General features: G+C 48.5%; 1 protein-coding gene across 2 annotated transcripts in view; it reads right to left on the bottom strand.

Annotated features, from left to right (window-relative positions):
- Nucleotides 1-20,641, bottom strand: part of LOC131183850 (gamma-aminobutyric acid receptor subunit beta-4) — a 68,964-nt gene that overhangs the window by 35,456 nt on the left and 12,867 nt on the right. For both annotated transcript variants that reach the window (XM_058154570.1, XM_058154572.1), the window contains exon 3: nucleotides 2,160-2,227. In XM_058154570.1, coding sequence (XP_058010553.1) covers nucleotides 2,160-2,227 — 68 coding nt within the window. The remainder of the gene's footprint in view (nucleotides 1-2,159; nucleotides 2,228-20,641) is intronic.

Raw genomic sequence — 20,641 nt, forward strand, 5'->3', positions numbered from 1 at the left:
CAAGGCTCTCCCATTCAAATGGAATATTTTAACTTGTTTTTCCCCAGTGAAGGAACTGTTTCATTCAAAATAAACCACAGCAAAGGAATTGCCAGCTCTTCTCCTACCATTGCAACCGCAGTGCCTAGAATGAACTTGTGCTTGTTCTTAGTAGATCTGGTCATGAAATGAATCATTTAGCAATCAATAAGAAGTGGCAGAATTTCCCATTTGGAGTTTAGCGGTTACTGTCTACTATAGTACTCCATAAAAGACAAGTCAATCACATTAGCACCTAACATCATTTAAAAAAAAAAACCTCTTCCATCAACCAATAACTTCTGAACTGAACTTGTAAATATTTTTCTCAAATTAGCTAAGATTAAGGCTTAAAAATTGCTCTTTGTTAATACTCCCACCTATGATGGAATTAGATACAAATGCAAGTGGAAGGGGAAGGGATTCAATGTTTTGAATCTGCATAATAATTCATTTTCAGACACAGTTCCTAAATATATTATAATGACTGCTATGTTAAGCAAGTGTCAGAAGCTGGACTTCCACTTCTTCCTGTGACTGAAATCTAGGGACAGCCTGTAAAAGTATGACTAGTCCCGATTCCTTTCTAATATAAACTAGGAAGATTAGAGAAAACATACAGAGTTTTATCTAGCTTTAAAAGGATGTCCAAGTCAAGAAAAGGTGATCAACGCATTCTTGTATCAGTATATAAAAATTATTACGATTAGAAGGGAAAATTTTACTCTATATTTGGTTTATGTATAACAATACCTTGTGATTGACCCGGGAAGCCGGGGGAAGGAGGGGAAGGGGTTTTGTGGGGGAGGGGCAAAGGGGAAAAATGTTTTTGTTTGTTAAAACTTTTTCAATTAAAAAAAAAATTACTTCTAGCTCCATAGATAACTATGGAAATCTTTCAGAAAAGCTCAATGCAGAATGAATAGGACTTCTAACTACCTGCCTCTTCTTCGGACCAGGTCCTCTGCTCGTGGATACCCCAGTGGAAAGGGGCTCCATTGAGAGAGGCACACAAAGCTTTCCACCAAGTTTACAGGATGGAGTTTTCGCATCTGTTCTAGCCCCACCCAGAGGATGGTAGATTCTAACAAGGCTCCACACTGAATTCGGTGCAGAACCTTTTCACAAGAGCAAAAGGCAGTGGGGTGAAGGGAGAGGTAGTAGTACTTCATTGGCTGTCAATACAATGCAAGATCATTAACTGAAGATAGGTTTTTCAATCATATTTCAAAAGTCTTTTCCTGTATGATATTTGCCATCAGGATAAAATAGAATTTGCTGCAAATAATTATCATGACAAAATCATGGCATTAAATAGTATATTTTCTGTATACAATATCACATGATAGCATTGTTCCAATATCTCAGTGGTTGCCACAAAGAAGAGGGAGTCAAGCTATTCTCAAAAGCAGTGGTCTCCAACCTTGGCAACTTTAAGACTTGTGAACTTCAATTCCTAGAGTTCCTCAGCCAGCTTTGCTGGGTGAGGAGCTCTGGAAGTTGAAGTCCACAAGTTGCCAAGGTTGGAGACCTCTGCTCCAAACACCTGAAGGCAGGACTAGAAGCAATGGGTGGAAACTCATCAAGGAGAGAAGCAATCTAGAACTAAGCAGAAATTTCCTGACAGTGAGGACAATTAATTTGTGGAATGGCTTGCCTCCAGAAGTTGTAAATGATCCAACACTGGAAGTTTTTAAGAAGAGTTTGGACAACCATTTATCTGAAATGGTTCAGGGTTTCCTGCCTGAGCAGGGGGTTGGACTAGAAGACCTTCAAGGTCCCTTCCAACGCTGCTATTCTATTCTATTCTATTCTATTCTATTCTATTCTATTCTATTCTATTCTATCCTATCCTATCCTATCCTATCCTATCCTATCCTATCCTATCCTATCCTATCCTATCCTATCCTATTTTCTATTCTATTCTATTCATTGGAAATCCATACACTATACCCATGTTTGAATGCATGCTTGGAGATTCCCCATGCTCTGTTATACCTCACTTCTGGCTAAACACTGTTTGCAAGTGAGGCCAGTGAGCATTAATGCCTCTCTGTTCAATTCAAATTGGGTTTGCTCAATTGGTTACATGAGATGGAATTCACCAAAAGAATGATTTTGTTATTGTCATTTATACTCACCATATTCACTTCAGAAATCTGATCAATGCTCGAAATATGGATGCTCATTCCAACAGTAACGGGGTTACCTGAAGCACAAGGAAGTAGGATTAGTTCCCATGCAAATTGACTTAATTTAGGTCTGTCATGGACCACCCTGTTTTTTGTCTATAGAATAAAACTCAGGCTTATAAAATGGATAAAGTGAATTGGGTAGCTGAGTTCTTGATGCTCTTTGAGTCTGATTGTTTTCATGCAGATATTTCATCACCAGACCAGGCAACAGCAGCACTGCCAGCCTAAGCTTAACCCTAAGCATCAAGAATCCAGCAGTTCAGCCCCGAGCTACATGTATTCTCTGCTATGAGCAAGTTTTGAAACTGAAAAGAAAGTGTTTGTGTCTAACCTCTGCTAAATGCCATTGAAGCCTTGGTAAACCTCACGTCAGAATGTGGGAGAAGGAAGCCTCTTTTACGAGAACCAACAGTTGGCTAAAACTTAATTCCCTCCTCCAGGTAGAGGAGAAGCCATGATTACAAGCAACAGTGAGACTAATTGTTTTGTTTTTGACTGATTTTCTCAAGCATCCCCAAGACACATATGCATAAATACTATGAAAAATATAAAGCCCAGAATAAAAGGCTCTACCAAAGGTTGCTCTGAAGAACATAAAATTGCTTTTCTTCCTAAATCACAGAAGAAAACAGGACGCTGCCCTTTGCCCCATTAATTGGTCTCTTGTAATCAGAGTTTATTTGTGAAAAAAATAAAGAGCACATGACAGTTCATTTAAAAGGACACTGAAAGATGTGGTGCTAATCTGCTCTGAATGCCCCCCCCCCTCTGCACAAGCAGCCACTTAGCGGGACCTGCAGCCGCCACACAATTCACTTTCCGAAGAGCTCTATCCCTTCGGCACCTCCCTCTGCAGTTCGGGGATAATAACATCCAGCCAATCTGAAAGGGCTGGTGAAAGAAACCTAAGGCAAAACCCTAGGAACACCAGAAAGGTGACAAACCGTGAAATTTGATCAAAGATACCCCTCTTTAAGTGAGAAAGAATTTAAATTAGGTGAGAAAGAATTTAAAGAACCACAAGAGCTGAGGAATCAGAATCCTGATTAGGGACTAAAGAAAAGCAGCTCCCAGAATTCGTGTCTTTGTTGATTCTACAGGACCCCTTGCTTATTCTTTTGGAACAATTTCAGAAGCGGGAAGTGCTCTAACACTGGAGGCTTTTAGAATAGAATAGAATAGAATAGAATAGAATTTTATTGGCCAAGTGTGATTGGACACACAAGGAATTTGTCTTGGTGCATATGCTCTCAGTGTACATAAAAGAAAAGATACGTTCATCAAGGTACAACATTTACAACACAATTGATGATCAATATATCAATATAAATCATAAGGATTGCCAGCAACAAGTTATAGTCATACAGTCATAAGTGGAAAGAGAATGAAACGATTAATAGTAGTGCAGATTCAGTAAATAGTCTGACAGTGTTGAGGGAATTATTTGTTTAGCAGAGTGATGGCCTTCGGGAAAAAACTGTTCTTGTGTCTAGTTGTTCTGGTGTGCAGTGCTCTATAGCGTCGTTTTGAGGGTAGGAGTTGAAACAGTTTATGTCCAGGATGCGAGGGATCTGCAAATATTTTCACGGCCCTCTTCTTGATTCATGCAGTATACAGGTCTTCAATGGAAGGCAAGTTGGTAGCAATTATTTTTTCTGCAGTTCTAATTATCCTCTGAAGTCTGTGTTTTTCTTGTTGGGTTGCAGAACCGAACCAGACAGTTATAGAGGTGCAAATGACAGACTCAATAATTCCTCTGTAGAATTGGATCAGCAGCTCCTTGGGCAGTTTGAGCTTACTGAGTTGGCGCAGAAAGAACATTCTTTGTTGTCCTTTTTTAATGATGTTTTTGATGTTAGCTGTCCATTTGAGATCTTGCGATATGATAGAACCCAGAAATTTGAAGGTTTCTACTGTTGATACTGTGTTGTCAAGTATTGTGAGAGGTGGAAGTATGGAAGGGTTTTTCCTAAAGTCTACCACCATTTCTACGGTTTTGAGTGTGTTCAGTTCCAGATTGTTTTGGTTGCACCACAAGGCTAGTCGTTCGAAAGAGATTGGACGGAAAGAGATTGGAAAGAGATTGGACGGCTGTTTATCCAAACTGATAATAGGCCAAGATTTCTTGCCTGGATGGGGGTTGGACTAGAAGACCTCCAACGTCCTTTCCAATCTGCTACTCTTTTATTCTGTTAATGCTGAGTGCCTACAATGACTTTAATTCTGGGGTTCCTCTAGACCACTGGAATTAGGGAGGGCTAACTCCATTCGCAACTAACAACAACAAACTCCATTGTTTAATTTTCCTCTTGTGTTACTGGTTGTTTCCAGAAGATGATGCTGAGAAATTAATAGTTATCTTTTTATTTATTTATTTACATTTATATCCCGCCCTTCTCCGAAGACTCAGGGCGGCTTACAGTGTATAAGGCAATAGTCTCATTCTATTTGTATATTTACAAAGTCAACTTATTGCCCGCCCAACAATCTGGGTCCTCATTTTACCTACCTTATAAAGAATGGAAGGCTGAGTCAACCTTGGGCTGGGCTTGAACCTGCAGTAATTGCAGGCTGCTGTGTTTTAATAACAGGCTTCTTACAGCCTGAGCTACCACAGCCCATGTCTCAGTGGCATGACATTTTTCAGGCTGAGGTTCGAGAGGAAATCGTGGGAAATCTTACAGGGATCAGGGGCTGAATTGTCTTCACTGCATCCAGCTTTTCCTCTCCATCCAGCCACTTTGACTCTATCCCAAATTAAAGGATTACAGGATCACAAAAAGGGTGATATGAGCATTTATGTCTTGAGCTGATGCCTGAGCACAGCAATTAACTGGGTAAGACTGGGAAAATTGAAACAAAGTCCAGGCAAGACAGAAATAATTGGTAGAAGGCCCAAATATTCATCTGGATAGTGTTCAGCCTATTTCAGGAAAAATTGTGCTCCTCTTACCATGCTTGTCTCAGGGGTCTTGATGGTGAGGAAAATCTTCTATCATCTTCTACCTAGAGCTGCCACTCTTTCTTGGCAGAGACAGCTGAGCACCAGAGAATCTCTAAACTGGAAAGCTGCAGGGTATAACTCCCCCTGAGGACAGTCCCCCACCCCCTTCAGCTAGCTTGAATTGGAGCCGGAGGCTGCTATCCATTGGATCCATATCACATGATGGTTCTTCTAATGGCACTGGGTGCCCATTTGTTTCTTGGCCCTAATTCCCAGCCTAGTTCCAGCCTGGGTCTACGGCTGATGCTCTGCAATGCCCGGTCCGTGGTTAATAAGGCTCCCCTGATTTGTGTCCTGATTCAGAGGGAGTCCGCGGACTTTATGGGCATTACGGAGACCTGGCTGGGCACAGAAGGGGGTGTACCCCTGGTTGAACTGTGCCCTCCGGGTTTCCGTGCATTCCATCAGCCGAGGACCCAGGGTAGGGGTGGGGGGGTGGCGGTTGTGATTAGGGAAAGTCTGGAGCCGAGGGAGTCCACTGTTCCTCAGATAGCTGGCTGTGAATCCCTCCTTGTGAAGTGGGGCCATCGAAATCAGATGGGGTTGTTGATCACGTACCTGGCTCCTTGCTGTGTGGCCACAGCCCTACCTGAACTACTGGAGGTGCTTGCTGGCGTGGCGGTTGAGATTCCCAGACTTTTGGTCTTGGGAGATTTCAACTTGCCATCGGCCGGCTTGTCATCAACAGTGGTTCAGGAGTTCCAGGCCTCCATGACGGCCTTGGACCTGATTCAAGTAACTGATGGCCCTACACACATTGGGGGAGGCGCGCTAGATTTGATTTTTATCTCTGGTCGGTGGGTAAATGATCTGGATTTAGGAGATATAGTGAAAGAACCGTTGTCATGGTCAGATCATTTTCTCCTTCGCCTAGACTTTCAAACCGCTGCTCACCACCGCAGGGAGACGGAGCCGATGCGTTGGTTCCGTCCCAGGCGCCTGATGGACCCGGAGAGGTTCCTGACGGAGCTTGGGCCGTTTCCTGAGGATCTTACCCACGGCACGACTGAAGAACTAGTTGTGGCTTGGAAACGGGCTGCGGCTGGGGCTTTGGACCGTGTCGCGCCTTTGCGGCCTCTGACCCGGCGCAGATCTCAATTGGCTCCCTGGTTCTCCGGGGAGCTGAGAGAGATGAAACGCCGGAGAAGACGCCTAGAGAGTGTTTGGAGGTCCAGCCGTTCCGAGGCTGATCGGACACTAGTGAGATCCTTTACTAGGACCTACCTAGTGGCAATGAGGGAGGAGCGTTCTCGTTTCCACCCTCATTGCATCGGCAGATAACCGCCCGGCCGCCCTGTTTGGTGACCCGTTCCTCCTTCAACAGGAGGGACGGATGACCCCTGCAGGGACGAGCTGAGGAGTTTAACGGTTATCTATACGATAAAATCGTTCAGCTTCGTGATGGCTTGAATCATGATTGCGATGATTCAGCCGAGGCGCAGAGACTCGTCTTGTTGAGGTTATCTGGGATGAGTTTGATTCTGTGGCTCGAGGACGTGGACAGGTTGCTGGGGAGGTTGAATGCAACTACGTGTTTACTGGACCCGTGCCCTTCCTGGTTAGTACTGGCTGCTCAGGAAGTGACACGAGGCTGGCTCCAGGGGATTATAAATGCTTCTTTGGTTGAAGGGGTTTTCCCCACCGCCTTGAAGGAGGCGGGGGTGGGGCCTCTCCTGAAGGAGCCTTCCCTGGGCCCCGCTATTTTGGGTAATTATCGTCCAGTCTCCAACCTTCGCTTTTTAGCGAAGGTTGTAGAGAGTGTGGTTGCATGGCAGCTTCCCCGGCACCTGGAGGAAGCTGTCTATCTAGACCCGTTCCAGTCCGGCTTCCGACCCGGTTACAGCACGGAGACGGCTTTGGTCGCGTTGGTAGATGACCTCTGGAGGGCCAGGGACAGGGGTTGTTCCTCTGCCTTGGTCCTATTAGACCTCTCAGCGGCTTTTGATACCATCGACCATGGTATCTTGCTGCGCCGGTTGGAGGGGTTGGGAGTGGGAGGCACCGTTTATCGGTGGTTCTCCTCCTATTTCTCCGACCGTCGCAGACGGTGTTGACAGGGGGCCAGAGCTCGCCCTCGAGGTGCCTCACTTGTGGGGTACCGCAGGGGTCGATTCTCTCGCCTACCCTGTTCAACATCTACATGAAGCCGCTGGGTGAGGTCATCAGTGGTTTCGGGGTGAGTTATCATCTGTACGCTGATGATACTCAGCTGTACTTTTCCACCCCGGACCACCCCAACGAAGCGGTCAAAGTGCTGTCCCGGTGCCTGGAGGCCGTACGGGTCTGGATGGGGAGAAACAGACTCAAGCTCAATCCCTCCAAGACGGAGTGGCTGTGGATGCCGGCACCCCGGTACAGTCAGCTGCACCCGTAGCTGACTGTTGGGGGCGAGTTAGTGGCCCCAAAGGAGGTGGTTCACAACTTGGGCGTCCTCCTGGATGGCCGGCTGTCCTTTGATGAACATCTGGCGGCCGTCACCAGGAGGGCCTTCTACCAAGTTCGCTTGGTTCACCAGTTGCGTCCCTTCCTTGACCGGGATGCCTTATGCACGGTCACTCACGCTCTGGTTACGTCTCGGCTGGATTATTGCAATGCTCTCTACATGGGGCTGCCCTTGAGGTGCACCGGATGCCGGCATCCCGGTACAGTCAGCTAAATCCGCGGCTGACCATCGGTGGCGAGTCACTGGCCCCGATGGAGAGGGTGCGCAACTTAGGCGTCCTCCTGGATGAACGGCTGTCTCTAGAAGATCATTTGACGGCCGTCTCCAGGAGAGCGTTCTACCAGGTTCGCCTGGTGCGCCAGTTGCGCCCCTTTCTGGACCGGGAGGCCCTATGCACGGTCACTCACGCCCTCGTGACGTCTCGCCTGGATTACTGCAACGCTCTCTACATGGGGCTCCCCTTGAAGGGCATCCGGAGGCTACAGTTAGTCCAGAATGCGGCTGCGCGGGTGATAGATGGAGCCCCTCGTGGCTCCCGTATAACACCCATCCTGCGCAGGCTGCACTGGCTACCTGTGGCCTTCCGGGTGCGCTTCAAGGTTTTGGTGACCACCTTTAAAGCGCTCCATGGCATAGGGCCGGGTTATCTACGGGACCGCCTACTGCGACCAGATACCTCTCACCGACCCGTGCGCTCTCACAGAGAGGGACTCCTCAGGGTGCCGTCAGCTAGGCAGTGTCGTCTGGCGGCGCCCAGGGGAAGGGCCTTCTCTGTGGGGGCTCCCGCCCTCTGGAACGAGCTCCCCCCAGGACTCCGTCAACTTCCGGACCTTCGAACCTTCCGTCGCGAGCTCAAGACACATTTATTCATCTGTGCAGGACTGGCTTAGATTTTAAATTTTATAGGGGTTTTAAACTGATTTTAATATTTATATTTCTATTTTAAATGATAGGGCACTGGAATAAGTTTTTTAAAGATTATTTTAATTTTGTATACTGATGTTTTATATGCCTGTAAACCGCCCTGAGTCCTTTTGGGAGATAGGGCGGTATATAAATTTAAATAATAAATAAATAAAATAAATAAATAAATATTTTAAATTTTTAAATGTTTTAATAATCGGCCGCACAGTAATAGTTCTTTTTAAATTCTTTTAACTGTATATATTCTGTGTTTTATTTTGGCTGTACACCGCCCTGAGTCCTTCGGGAGAAGGGCGGTATAGAAATTTAATAAAATAAATAAATAAATAAATAAATAAATAGTTCGAGCTGATTTTTGAAGCCCTGAATAATTTGGGACCAGAAGTTTATGTATCTGCTCGGGTTCTTCCATTACTGTTGGAGATGTAGGATATGAGAAAATTCAAAAATAAAATAGTATGTAGGTATATAGGTCAGAAATGCATGTAAGTAAAGATTCAATTTTGCTTAGGCAGGGGGTTGGACTGGATTTATTTATTTATTTATTTATTTATTTATATTTCTATACCGCCCTTCTCCCAAAGGACTCAGGGCGGTTTACAGCCATGCTAAAACAATTTTACAAACATTAAAATAATTTAAAATGAAATATTTAAATTTAGGCTGACTCCTTAAAACCCATTTAAAATTCCCAATTAAAACTATCAGGCCAGTCCTGCACGATAAAACAGCCATGTTTTTAGCTCGTGTCGGAAAGTCCGGAGTTGGCGAATACCTGTGTTGTGACCCAGGTTCCTGGACCCGGACTCCTTGACTCGGATGATTCAGAAAGTGAGGGAGAAGACCTGGCAAGCCCTGCTTCTCTTGAGCCCTTTCCCTCCCTGGCACCCACTCAAAGGGAGGAGGAGGGGCCGGCAAGGCCTGATTCCCTGGAGCCTTCTTCTGATTTGGCAACGCCCCAAGAACAGTTTTGGAGTGATGCAAGACTGCGCAGGCGTGACCGGCGCGTGCAGCAGAGGAAGCATTGGGACAAAGCCAAGTCATAATTGTCATGCAGTGACATCTGCAGAGACTATAAATAGGAGGCGGGACTTCCTGGTTTTTTGTCTTGGACAAAGCAATGAATTTGCGCGGGCAAACTGTATCAATGGAGGGAAGAATATATTCGTGAGTAATTCTGGCCTTATCTGTAATTTCCTTGTTATCTCCAGAAACTTGGCAGGCCCTTGGGTAGACGTGGCCAGGACATTTATATATATGTAAATAAATCAGAAAAGGAGGCCTCTGACTGACTTTTTGCTGGGAGTATTGGGGGAAGGGAAACAGAACAACCTGGTGGTAATTCGTTCCAGAGGGTTGGGGCCCCCACAGAGAAGGCGCTCCCCCTGGGGGTCGCCAGCCGACATTGTCTAGCCGACGGCACCCCGAGGAGGCCCACTCTATGGGAGCGCACTGGTCGCTGGGGGGCCGTCGGTTGCAGTAGGCGGTCCTGTAAATAGCCAGGTCCCATGCCATGGAGCGCTTTAAAGGTGGTAACCAGTACCTTGAATTGCACCTGGAAGATCACCAGAAGCCAGTGCAGCCTACACAGGAGTGGTGTTATATGGGAGCCTTGATTTGCTCCCTCTATCACCTGCGCGGCCGCATTCTGGACCAGCTAAAGCCTCCAGGTGCTCTTCAAGGGGAGCCCCATGTAGAGAGCATTACAATAGTCCAGATGGGAGGTGACAAGGGCATGGGTGACTGTGCATAGGGCATCCCAGTCTAAGAAGGGATGCAACTGGCGTATCAGGCGGACCTGATAGAAAGCTCCTCTGGTGACGGCCGTCGTTTGTTCTTCCAACGATAGCCGTGTATCCAGAAGAATGCCCAGATTGCGGACCTTCGCCGTGGGGGCCAATGACTCGCCTCCCACAGTCAGCGATGGAATCAGCTGATTATACCGGGATGCCGGCATCCACAGCCACTCGGTCTTGGAAGGGTTGAGCCGGAGCATGTTTCTCCCCATCCAGACCTGCATGGCCTCCAGACACCGGGACATCACTTCGACGGCTTCGTTGGGGTGGTTTGGGGTGGAAATGTACAGCAGCGTATCATCAGCGTACAGATGACAACTCACCCCAAAACCACGGATGATCTCGCCCAGTGGCTTCATATAGATGTTGAACAAGAGGGGCGAGAGGACTGACCCCTGTGGCACCCCACATAGGAGGTGCGTTGCGGTTGACCTCTGCCCCCCCGCCAACACCGTCTGCAACCGGCCCGAGAGGAAGGAGGAGAACCACCGAAAAACGGTGCCTCCCACCCCTAACCCCTCTAGCCGCCACAGCAGGATACCATGGTTGATGGTATCAAAAGCCGCCGAGAGATCCAATAGGACCAGGGCAGAGGAACAGCCCCTGTCCCGGGCCCTCCAGAGATCATCCACCAATGCGACCAAAGCCATCTCTGTGCTGTACCCAGGTCGGAAACCGGACTGGAACAGGTCCAGATAGACGGTTTCATCCAGGTACAGAGGGAGCTGGTATGCAACCACACTCTCAACAACCTTCGCCACAAAGCAAAGGTTGGAGACCGGACGGTAGTTCGCTAAAACAGCCGGATCCAGGGAAGGCTTCTTGAGGAGGGCTCACCACCGCCTCTTTCAAGGCGGTCGGAAAGACACCCTCTCTCAAAGAAGCATTAATAATTCCCTGAAGCCAGCCTCGTGTAACCTCCTGTGTGGCCAGTACCAACCAGGAGGGACACGGGTCCAGTAAACATGTGGTTGCTCTCAACCTCCTCAGTATCCTGTCCATGTCCTCGGGAGCCACAGGATCAAACTCCTCCCAGCTGACAACCTCAAGACCTGCTCCCGTCCCCTCGTCTGAATCTACCCAGTCTGTGTCCAGCCCCTCCCAAATCTGAGCAATTTTATCGTGCAGATACTGTCCAAAATCCTCAGCACGACCTTGCAAGGGGTCCTCCCTAGCCCCCTGAGAGAGAAGGGAGTGGGTCACCCTAAACAAGGCGGCTGGGCGATTATCTGCCAATGCAATGAAAGCGGCGAAATACTCCCATTTTGCTGCCCTTATTGCCACTAGATAGGTCTGAATATGAGACCTTACTAGTGTTCGATCCGAATCGGAATGGCTGGCTCTCCAGTCACTCTCCAGGCGTCTTTTCCGGCGCTTCATCTCTCTCAGCTCCTCAGAAAACCAAGGAGCCGGTTGAGAACAGTGCCAGGTCAGAGGCCACAAAGGCACGACACGGTCCAAGGCCCCCACCGCCGCCCTTTCCCAGGCGGCGATGAGTTCCTCAGCCGAGTTGTGGGCTAGGGCCTCAGGAATAGGCCCAAGCTCCGTCAGGAACCTCTCCGGATCCATCAGGCGCCTGGGACGGAACCAACGTATTGGTTCCGACTCCCTGGATGGGGATAGGCAGTTCGAAGGTCTAGTCGAAGAAGAGAGTGATCCAACCATGACAACAGTAGAATGACTAATTCCCTTACATCTAAATCACTCAGCCACTGTCCAGAGACAAAAATTAAGTCCAGCGTGTTTTCTCCAATGTGAGTGGGACCCTCAACTAATTGGATCAGGTCTAAGGCTGTCATGGAGGCTCTGAACTCCTGAGCTGCTGCTGATGCCTCGCCAAGCGATGGCAGGTTGAAATCCCCCATAACAATAAGTCTAAGGATATCAACCGCCAGCCCGGCTATCACCTCCAGCAGCTCAGGCAGGGCTGCTGTCATGCCACAAGGAGCCAGGTACATGATCAGCAGGCCCACCTGTATCCCTCGACCCCACTTCACAAAGAGGGATTCACAGCTGGCTATCTGTGGTACAGTGGCCTCCCTCGGCTGCAGACCCTTGTTAATAACAACCGCCACCCCCCCACCCTGGGTCCTCGGCTGATGGAACGCAGAGAAACCCGGTGGGCACATTTCTATAAAGGGTACCCCTCCTTCCGTGCCCAACCAGGTCTCTGAAATGCCAATAAGGTCCGTACTCCCCTCCTGTATGAGATCGTAAATGAGGGGGGCTTTATTTACAACGGACCTGGCATTGCATAGCATCAGCTGGAGATCCAGGTCCTGAGGCTCCTGGCCACCCGGGATACGGGAAAAGTCAGAGGGACCGGAGTGTGGGATCGTTCGCAAATAACGATCCCGCACTCCCCAAACATGATACGGTCCCCTGCTTCCGCCATATCTGCCCCTCCCAGTTACAGTGCCGATGGAAAGGCCCTCTGGTGCACGAGCACCCGCCTCTATTCCCGTCTCCAAACCTGTACTATCTGCGACGCGAGCACTCACAGAATCTGGCCCGCCCTTTATCCCACCCCCCGAAGGGCTTATTATACCACCCCCAAACCCATCGTTACACTCCCTCCCCTTAAAAATCCCCTTAAAACTCCCCTTAAAAATCCCCTTAAAACACTTAGTTAAAAATCCCCTAAGTTTCCTATCTTTAGCATGCCACCTCTCAGGATTCCAAAACCCGTCATCAAGGTGGGTCCTCAATAATGTGGAGGGCCAAACCTGCGAGAGGGGGGAATCTTGCAGGCCAAGAAGGTCAGCCGCAGAAAAAGTCCACGTGATGAAAGCTGGCGGATAGTCCCATCCTAGCCGGTTGAGATGGAACCGCCAGCTCTCCAGGTGGGAACAAGTCGATGGAAATCAGTCTCAGGCAGCAGATGGTATAGTCACCGCCTTATCCAACCACTTACCACCAACAACAACCCAACATCCCAACATCCCAACATCCCCACCGTAGCCTCGAAAATTGTGGCCACTAATTTGGCCGCCAATGGAAAGCAGTCTGAGGCTCGGTGGGGTTCTATGGGCAATCCATGGGTGGTCTGTGGGGGGGAGGGGAGTCCCCAAAAATCCATGGATTCCATGGGCTCCACCTGGGGGATCTCTGTAGCACGGATCTTCGCTCCACCATCGTCACCATCGTCGTCGCTGGGGACCCGCAGCGACCAGGACCACGCCCCTGCCGGGGCACCAGCATCAGCGCCCCAACACCGTCGCCGTCACCACTGCCGCCACTTCTCCCCGCCAACGCCAACGCTGATGTCGAGGCCATCATGCTCACCCTTCACGACCTGGCCGGCTCTCTAAAAGGGGAAGGCACCCCCGTCAGCGTCATTGGCATCCCCGTCCGCACAGAGCAACCCCGGGGGCCGCCGCAGCACCATTGCAGCGGGAAACACACGCTGCTACAGCCGCTACCGCTGTCCCCCGTCGCACTCTGCCGACGCCCAATGGTGCCGGCACCAACACCGGCGCCGCCCGACCAATCGCCGGACCAGGCCTGGCCAGGCCGCCGGAGAAAATCGCTCCGGCCGGCCTTGCCTGTGGTCATCCGAAGCCCTCCGCACATCCCCCAGCTGGGGAGATGCTCCATCACCCGGGCGGGGGACCCAAGATCTCCAAAGGGTCCCCCCTGGCTCAGGCCGGCCCGAAAAGGCTCACTGCCGCATTCCCCAAATCAGCAGCGCGGTGCCATCTTGGACATGCGCAATGTCCAATGCAATGACCTGCAGGGTCCCTTCCAGCTCTGATACTCTGTTAAATTTGTTAAACATTATTCTTCTTTAAGATAGTTGGAGAAAAGACATGCTGAAAATGTAATAATGTTGCGTTAGAATAAATCTTCTTTGTTTGATGCCTGTTAGAAAGAGGCCCAACTAAAGGGATATTCCTTAATGCCAAGGCAATAGAGATAAGGAAGAGCCATGCTTGCAAAATATTTTATGGGTAGTTATAGGGAGGTGTTGATGAACATATAGTTAGAGAAAGAGATGATGTTGTCTCTGAAAGCATCACTGATTAGTGGGGATCGGTCACTGGGTCGATGTAGGAGGGGCATTGGGGGGCCGCATTGGGACAGGGAACTATAAAATGTGATGCTTTTGAAATTTCAGATGTGGCTTCCTGGCTCAAACTCCTTTGTTGAGGTCTCTGCTGGGATACCACTCTATTTTGCAAAGTTGCTTTTATTATTTTCTTTTAATAAAGTCTCTTTGTATTCATTGACCCAAGGTTTGTTGGCTGAAATTTATTTCCAACAGAGACCCTCCTCCAGGAGAGGAGACGATCCCTTCTTAGGAGTGGAGTGCAGGGAATCTGCTGCTGATACCTTGTCAGTGCCTGGAATGATACCTCAGTTCTTGAATGCCTTCGTTTTACTTTCAAATCAGTTGGCTTCGAAAGTCCTGCCCTGCTCTTGGATGGCTTGCATACGGTATATAACTTCACAGTGTTATTATTCATTGCTTTTTGTACATTGTGTTATGATATCACAAATTTTCATAACTTTATAATTTGAACAGAGAACTTTAGTCAATATGTATGATGGAATATGAGTTTGATTCAGAAAAAGGTCAGGACTACGTCAAGCCTTATCACAAATACATTTAAGTCGAAAGAAACTCAGAACAATTCCACCTTTTGCATTATGTATAAGCTGAAGTTTTAGCAGGCTTTTACGACTGTTACAAGAAGACCCTAACTGCAATACAGCACATTTCAAGACACCTAACAGCCCCTGTTTCTTTATCTTGCCTACCTCAAAGGGCTGACAGAAATGGACTAGAAGTAAGGAACATAGAAATGTGTGCAGAGTGCTGAGATACGGGTGGAAGCCCATGCAGACAGGTGTAGTTTTTATCCTGGCCTATTTCCTTTTGGCAAAGAGACTCCCTGCACACACCGAGAAGCCAAATGCATGACTCGGACTGGGAAAAGTTGCGGTTCCCTAGTCTGAGAACACTCCATGGATTTGTTTTGTCTGAAATTAGTCAGACAGAAACAGAAAGATTAATTCTTCTATGTAAACTTCATCAGCCTCTAGCTTTGATCCTGGATGCTTCGCAAAGGAAGCTCCGCCAGGAACTAACAGTCTGCATAAGTCTCCTGATGGTAGTGGGCACCCTATATACTTTCCTCATATTTCACACCTGAAAATAGGGATCTGTCTATAGAGAACAGCAGGTTTTCTTCAAGATAATCACAGATGAACAGTCATCTTCATTCTCCCCTTGTATATTATCACACCCGGCTGGAGATTTGCTTGGCCAGCAGAAGTGACTGATTTTGCAACTGCCCCGTGTCATTCACTGACTTAATAGCTGAGAGTTATTTTAGTTAAAAGATCTACTTGAAAAACATCACGTTCCTACAGTCGCTGATCAGTGGTTCCAAATGCACCTTAGCAGCAGCAGACTCTGGAATATCACTAGGCTGCAGAGGCCTTCTAGCATCCATGCAGTAAGGACAAGAAGTATCCACTCTAAACACTAGAAAGCCTGGGAAGATAAATGAGGTTTGTAGCAGACAGCTCTTACAGTTGTTGTCACCCACTCCTTCCCCCAAATGTTCCGTATGTCTCCAAGTGAGGTGATGGCAGAGTAGGAAGAATAATGAGGTTACAGAGGGAAGAAATCAACAGCATGAAAAAAGATGGTGGCAGGGATTGGTTGGTTTAGCTTGGGTGTAAGAAGAGAAGAAACCCATGATAGAATGCAGAAGGTTAGAGAAGGATCTGGATGAAAGTGAGCCAGTAGGACCCCTCAGCTCTGCAGTACAGCTCTGAAACATGCAGGAGAGGGTGAGGAACAGACGGTGGGATGATTGGAAGAGATGGAAAGCCAAGTGGGTGAAGCTGGATCAAGAGGGGATGGCTAGTGGAAACCTGCAAGAGGGAAGCAAATTACCAGGTTTTACTTCTGATTAGTTTTTGAAATATAATAGTAAGGGTCACTCAGGAAGCAGACCAACCTAATTAGGAGCTCAGTTCTTATGATGCCTGGTGTACGGATTGGATAGCGGCCAGAAGTTTGCGTTAGGAGGATAAAAGACTGTTCCGATCTAGGATGGAGTGGGCTTCATCTGACTCTTGTGTGCTTCTCTCAGACTAGTTTTTACTTCTACATTTGCGGGGTGGGAATTGTTCAGTTATTTTTTATTATTATTTATTTGATTTTTATACCGCCCTTCTCCCGAAGGACTCAGGGCGGTGTACAGGCAACAATAAAATACAGACACTACAGTATACAATTTAAAATGCAAGTTAAAAAACTTATTATAATTAGCCTAGAACTTTAAAAATTTATAAAAACCAAAACCCCATTTAAAATTAGTAAAAAATTTAAAATTGATAAAATTTATGTAATTTAAAATTTAAAATTTAAGCCAGCCCCGCGCGAATGAAAAGATGTGTCTTCAGTTCGCGGCGGAAGGTCCGAAGGTCAGGTATTTGGCGTAAGCCCGGGGGAAGTTCGTTCCAAAGTGTGGGAGCCCCCACAGAGAAGGACCTTCCCCTCGGGGCCGCCAGCCGACATTGCTTGGCGGATGGCACCCTGAGAAGTCCCTCTCTGTGAGAGCGTACGGGTCGGTGGGAGGCATATGGTAACAGCAGGCGGTCCCGTAAGTACCCAGGCCCTAAGCCATGGAGCGCTTTAAAGGTCGTAACCAACACAAACTGCACTCGAAAGGCCACAGGTAGCCAGTGCAGTCTGCGCAGGAGCGGTGTTACGTGGGAGCTACGCGAAGCTCCCTCTATCACCCACACAGCTGCATTCTGGACTAACTGAAGCCTCCGAGTGCACTTCAAGGGGAGCCCCATATAGAGAGCATTACAATAATCCAAGCGAGAGGTAACGAGCGCGTGAGTGACTGTGCACAAGGCATCCCGATCAAGGAAGGGGCGCAACTGCCGAACCAGGCGAACCTGGTGGAAGGCCCTCCTGGAGCGGCCGCCAAATGGTCTTCAACCGACAGCCGTCCATCCAGGAGGACACCTAAGTTGCGCACCCTATCCTTTGGGGCCAATAACTCGCCTCCAACAGCCAGCTGCGGCTGCAGCTGACTGAATCGGGATGCCGGCATCCACAGCCACTCCGTCTTGGAGGGATTAAGCTTGAGCCTGTTTCTCCCCATCCAGACCCGTACGGCTTCCAAACACCGGGACAGCACTTCAACAACTTCATTGGGGTGGCCGGGGTGGAAAAATACAGCTGAGTGTCATCAGCGTACAGCTGGTAACTCACCCGAAGCCACTGATGATCTCACCCAACGGCTTCATATAGATGTTGAACAGAAGGCGAGAGAATCGACCCCGCGGCACCCCACAAGTGAGGCACCTCGCGTCGACCTCTGCCCCCTGTCAACACCGTCTGCGCCCGGTCGGAGAGATAGGAGGAGAACCACCGATACAGGGTGCCTCCCACTCCCAATCCCCCCAACCGGCGCAGCAAGATACCATGGTCGATGGTATCAAAAGCCGCTGAGAGATCTAATAGGACCAGGGCAGAGGAGTAACCCCTGTCCCTGTCCCTCCAGAGATCATCCACCAATGCGACCAAAGCTGTCTCCGTGCTGTATCCGGGTCGGAAGCCGGACTGGAACGGGTCTAGATAGACGGATTCATCCAGGTACTGGGGTAGCTGTCGCGCCACAGCACTCTCTACAACCTTCGCAACAAAGCGAAGGTTGGAGACTGGACGATAATTACCCAAAATAGCTGGGTCCAAAGAGGGCTTCTTGAGGAGGGGTCTCACCACCGCCTCTTTCAAGGCGGCAGGGAAAACCCCATCCAACAAAGAAGCATTGATAATCCTCTGGAGCCAGCCTCGTGTCACCTCCTGAGTGGCCAGTACCAGCCAGGAAGGACACGGGTCCAGTAAACATGTAGTGGCGTGAAGCCTCCCCAACAACCTGTCCACGTCCTCGGGAGCCACAGGGTCAAACTCATCCCAAACAGGCTCAACAAGACGTGCCTCCTCTCCCTCGCTTGGATCATCCCAATTTCGGTCCAGACCATCCCGGAGCTGAGCGATTTTATCGTATAGATAACCACTAAACTCCTCGGCACGTCCTGCAAGGGTCATCCCGCACCTCCTGATGAAGGAGGCGGGTCACCAGCTGGGGCGGCGGGCGGTTATCTGCCGACGCAATGAGGGTGGAGGCGTAGGAACGCCTCGCCTCCCTCATTGCCACCAGGTAGGTCCTAGAATAGGACCTAACTATGTCCGATCAGCTTCGGAACGACTGGACCTCCAGGTGCTCTCTAGGCGTCTTCTCTGGCGTTTCATCTCCCTCAGCCCCTCAGAGAACCAAGGGGCCAGACGAGATCTGCGCCGGGTCAGAGGCCGCAAAGGCGCAACACAGTCCAGGGCCCCAGCCGCGGCCTGTTCCCAGGCCGTGACTAGTTCCTCAGTCGTGCCATGGGCCAGATCCTCAGGGAATGGCCCAAGCTCCGTCAGGAACCTCTCAGGGTCCATCAGGCGCCTGGGACGGAACCAACGTATAGGTTCCGTCTCCCTGCGATGGTGAGTGGCGGTTCGGAAGTCTAGGCGAAGGAGAAAATGATCGGACCATGACATTGGTTCTGTTACTACATCATCTAATTCCAGATCATTTAACCACTGTCCAGAGATATAAATCAAGTCCAGCGTGCCTCCCCCCATGTGTGTAGGGCCATCATTTACTCGAATCAGGTCCAAGGCCGTCATGGAAGCCTGGAACTCCCAAGCTGCAGTCGATAACAAGCCAGCTGATGGTAGGTTGAAATCCCCCATGACTATAAGTCTGGGGGTCTCAACCGCCACCGCGGCAAGTACCTCCAACAGCTCGGGCAGGGCTGTGGTCACGCAGCAAGGAGCCAGGTATGCGATCAATAAGCCCAACTGATTCCTATGGCCCCACCTCACATAGAGGGATTCACAGCCGGCAATCTGAGGAACAGTGGCCTCCCTCGGCTCTAGATCTTCCTTAATTACAACCGCCACCCCCCACCCCTACCTTGGGCCCTCGGCTGATGAAGTTCTTATCTTATTTCACTTTGCTTTTAAAATATATTCTGCTGTACCACTCCACTAAGTACATGGGTTGTACATTTGATTAATTAAAAGCTTTTGCTCAGCACCTCCTTATTAGTGTTGCCCATAGTTGCTGAATGCTTGCAGCAGATTCAAATGGGCCATCAGAGGAGACCTCCTGTCTTAGGTCATCCAGTGATATAATGCCAATTTTCAGAAAAGTTTGGGCACTGGCTGAAGGAACTTCTCTTTGATTTTTCTGACTGGATCTATAACTCCTGAAGATTAGGCTCAGTAAAATACAATACACAGTAAATTTAAAGGGTCAACATAAACAATTCATTTTATATGCCATTACCATTATTGTCCCAAAAGTGCTTTTTCAAGAGGCAACTGGACTTTCTGGATTTTCTTTGAAGACGTTTCACTTTTCATCCAAGAAGCTTCTTCAAAGAAAAACCAGAAAGTCCAGTTGCCTCTTGAAAAAGCACCTTTGGGACAACCATGACCTGGATGACTGAGAATCTCCATAAACAATTACCATATGCTATGGAAATAGCACAACAATCAGTTGTTTCATGTTCATCAGAGGAACCCTTTTGGAGATTGATATATTAATTAATTATATAGCTGCCCATCTCTCAGACATGACTCTGGTGGTGAACAATAAATCAATCAGGTAAAAATATATATATAAAACAACAGTACAGTATAACGCAATAATTTAAAATGTGTTGATGAATATTTGCAGAAAGTATAGCTCATTTCTCTTGGCACAATTCTAATGCTTTCACAAAAGGAGAGCTGCCCTTTAGCTGGGATGTTTCCATGCCCTATAAATCAAGACCAGTCATGTTTCACCCCCCCCCAAAGAGAAAGTTGTGAGTTCTTTGTACAGTTCAGACAGGCCCTAGCACAGGATTAGAACCAAAGCCAAACACTCTCCCAGCCCACAGCCGACTATCCCACTGGAAGAGGCAAAGAGATCTGACAATACTCCTCCATATTGTTGCAACCTAGGAAGAGAGGCCCGCCAGATCAACCTAGAGAGGACCATGCACTGGATGAGTAAGGGCAAAAGGACAACTCTCTTCTGGAAGCAGCATTGAACCCCAACAGGATGACCTCATAAAGGACATATCTTACCCTACTCCAGTCTATCTTGGTTCATTAGTGCTTTATTCACCATTCACAATGTGTTTCTTTCCATCCTTGCTTGCTTTATGCATCCATCTTCTACTTCAAACA

The sequence above is a fragment of the Ahaetulla prasina genome, chromosome 11 (genome assembly GCF_028640845.1).
Source record: "Ahaetulla prasina isolate Xishuangbanna chromosome 11, ASM2864084v1, whole genome shotgun sequence".
NCBI classification, from domain to species: domain Eukaryota; kingdom Metazoa; phylum Chordata; class Lepidosauria; order Squamata; family Colubridae; genus Ahaetulla; species Ahaetulla prasina.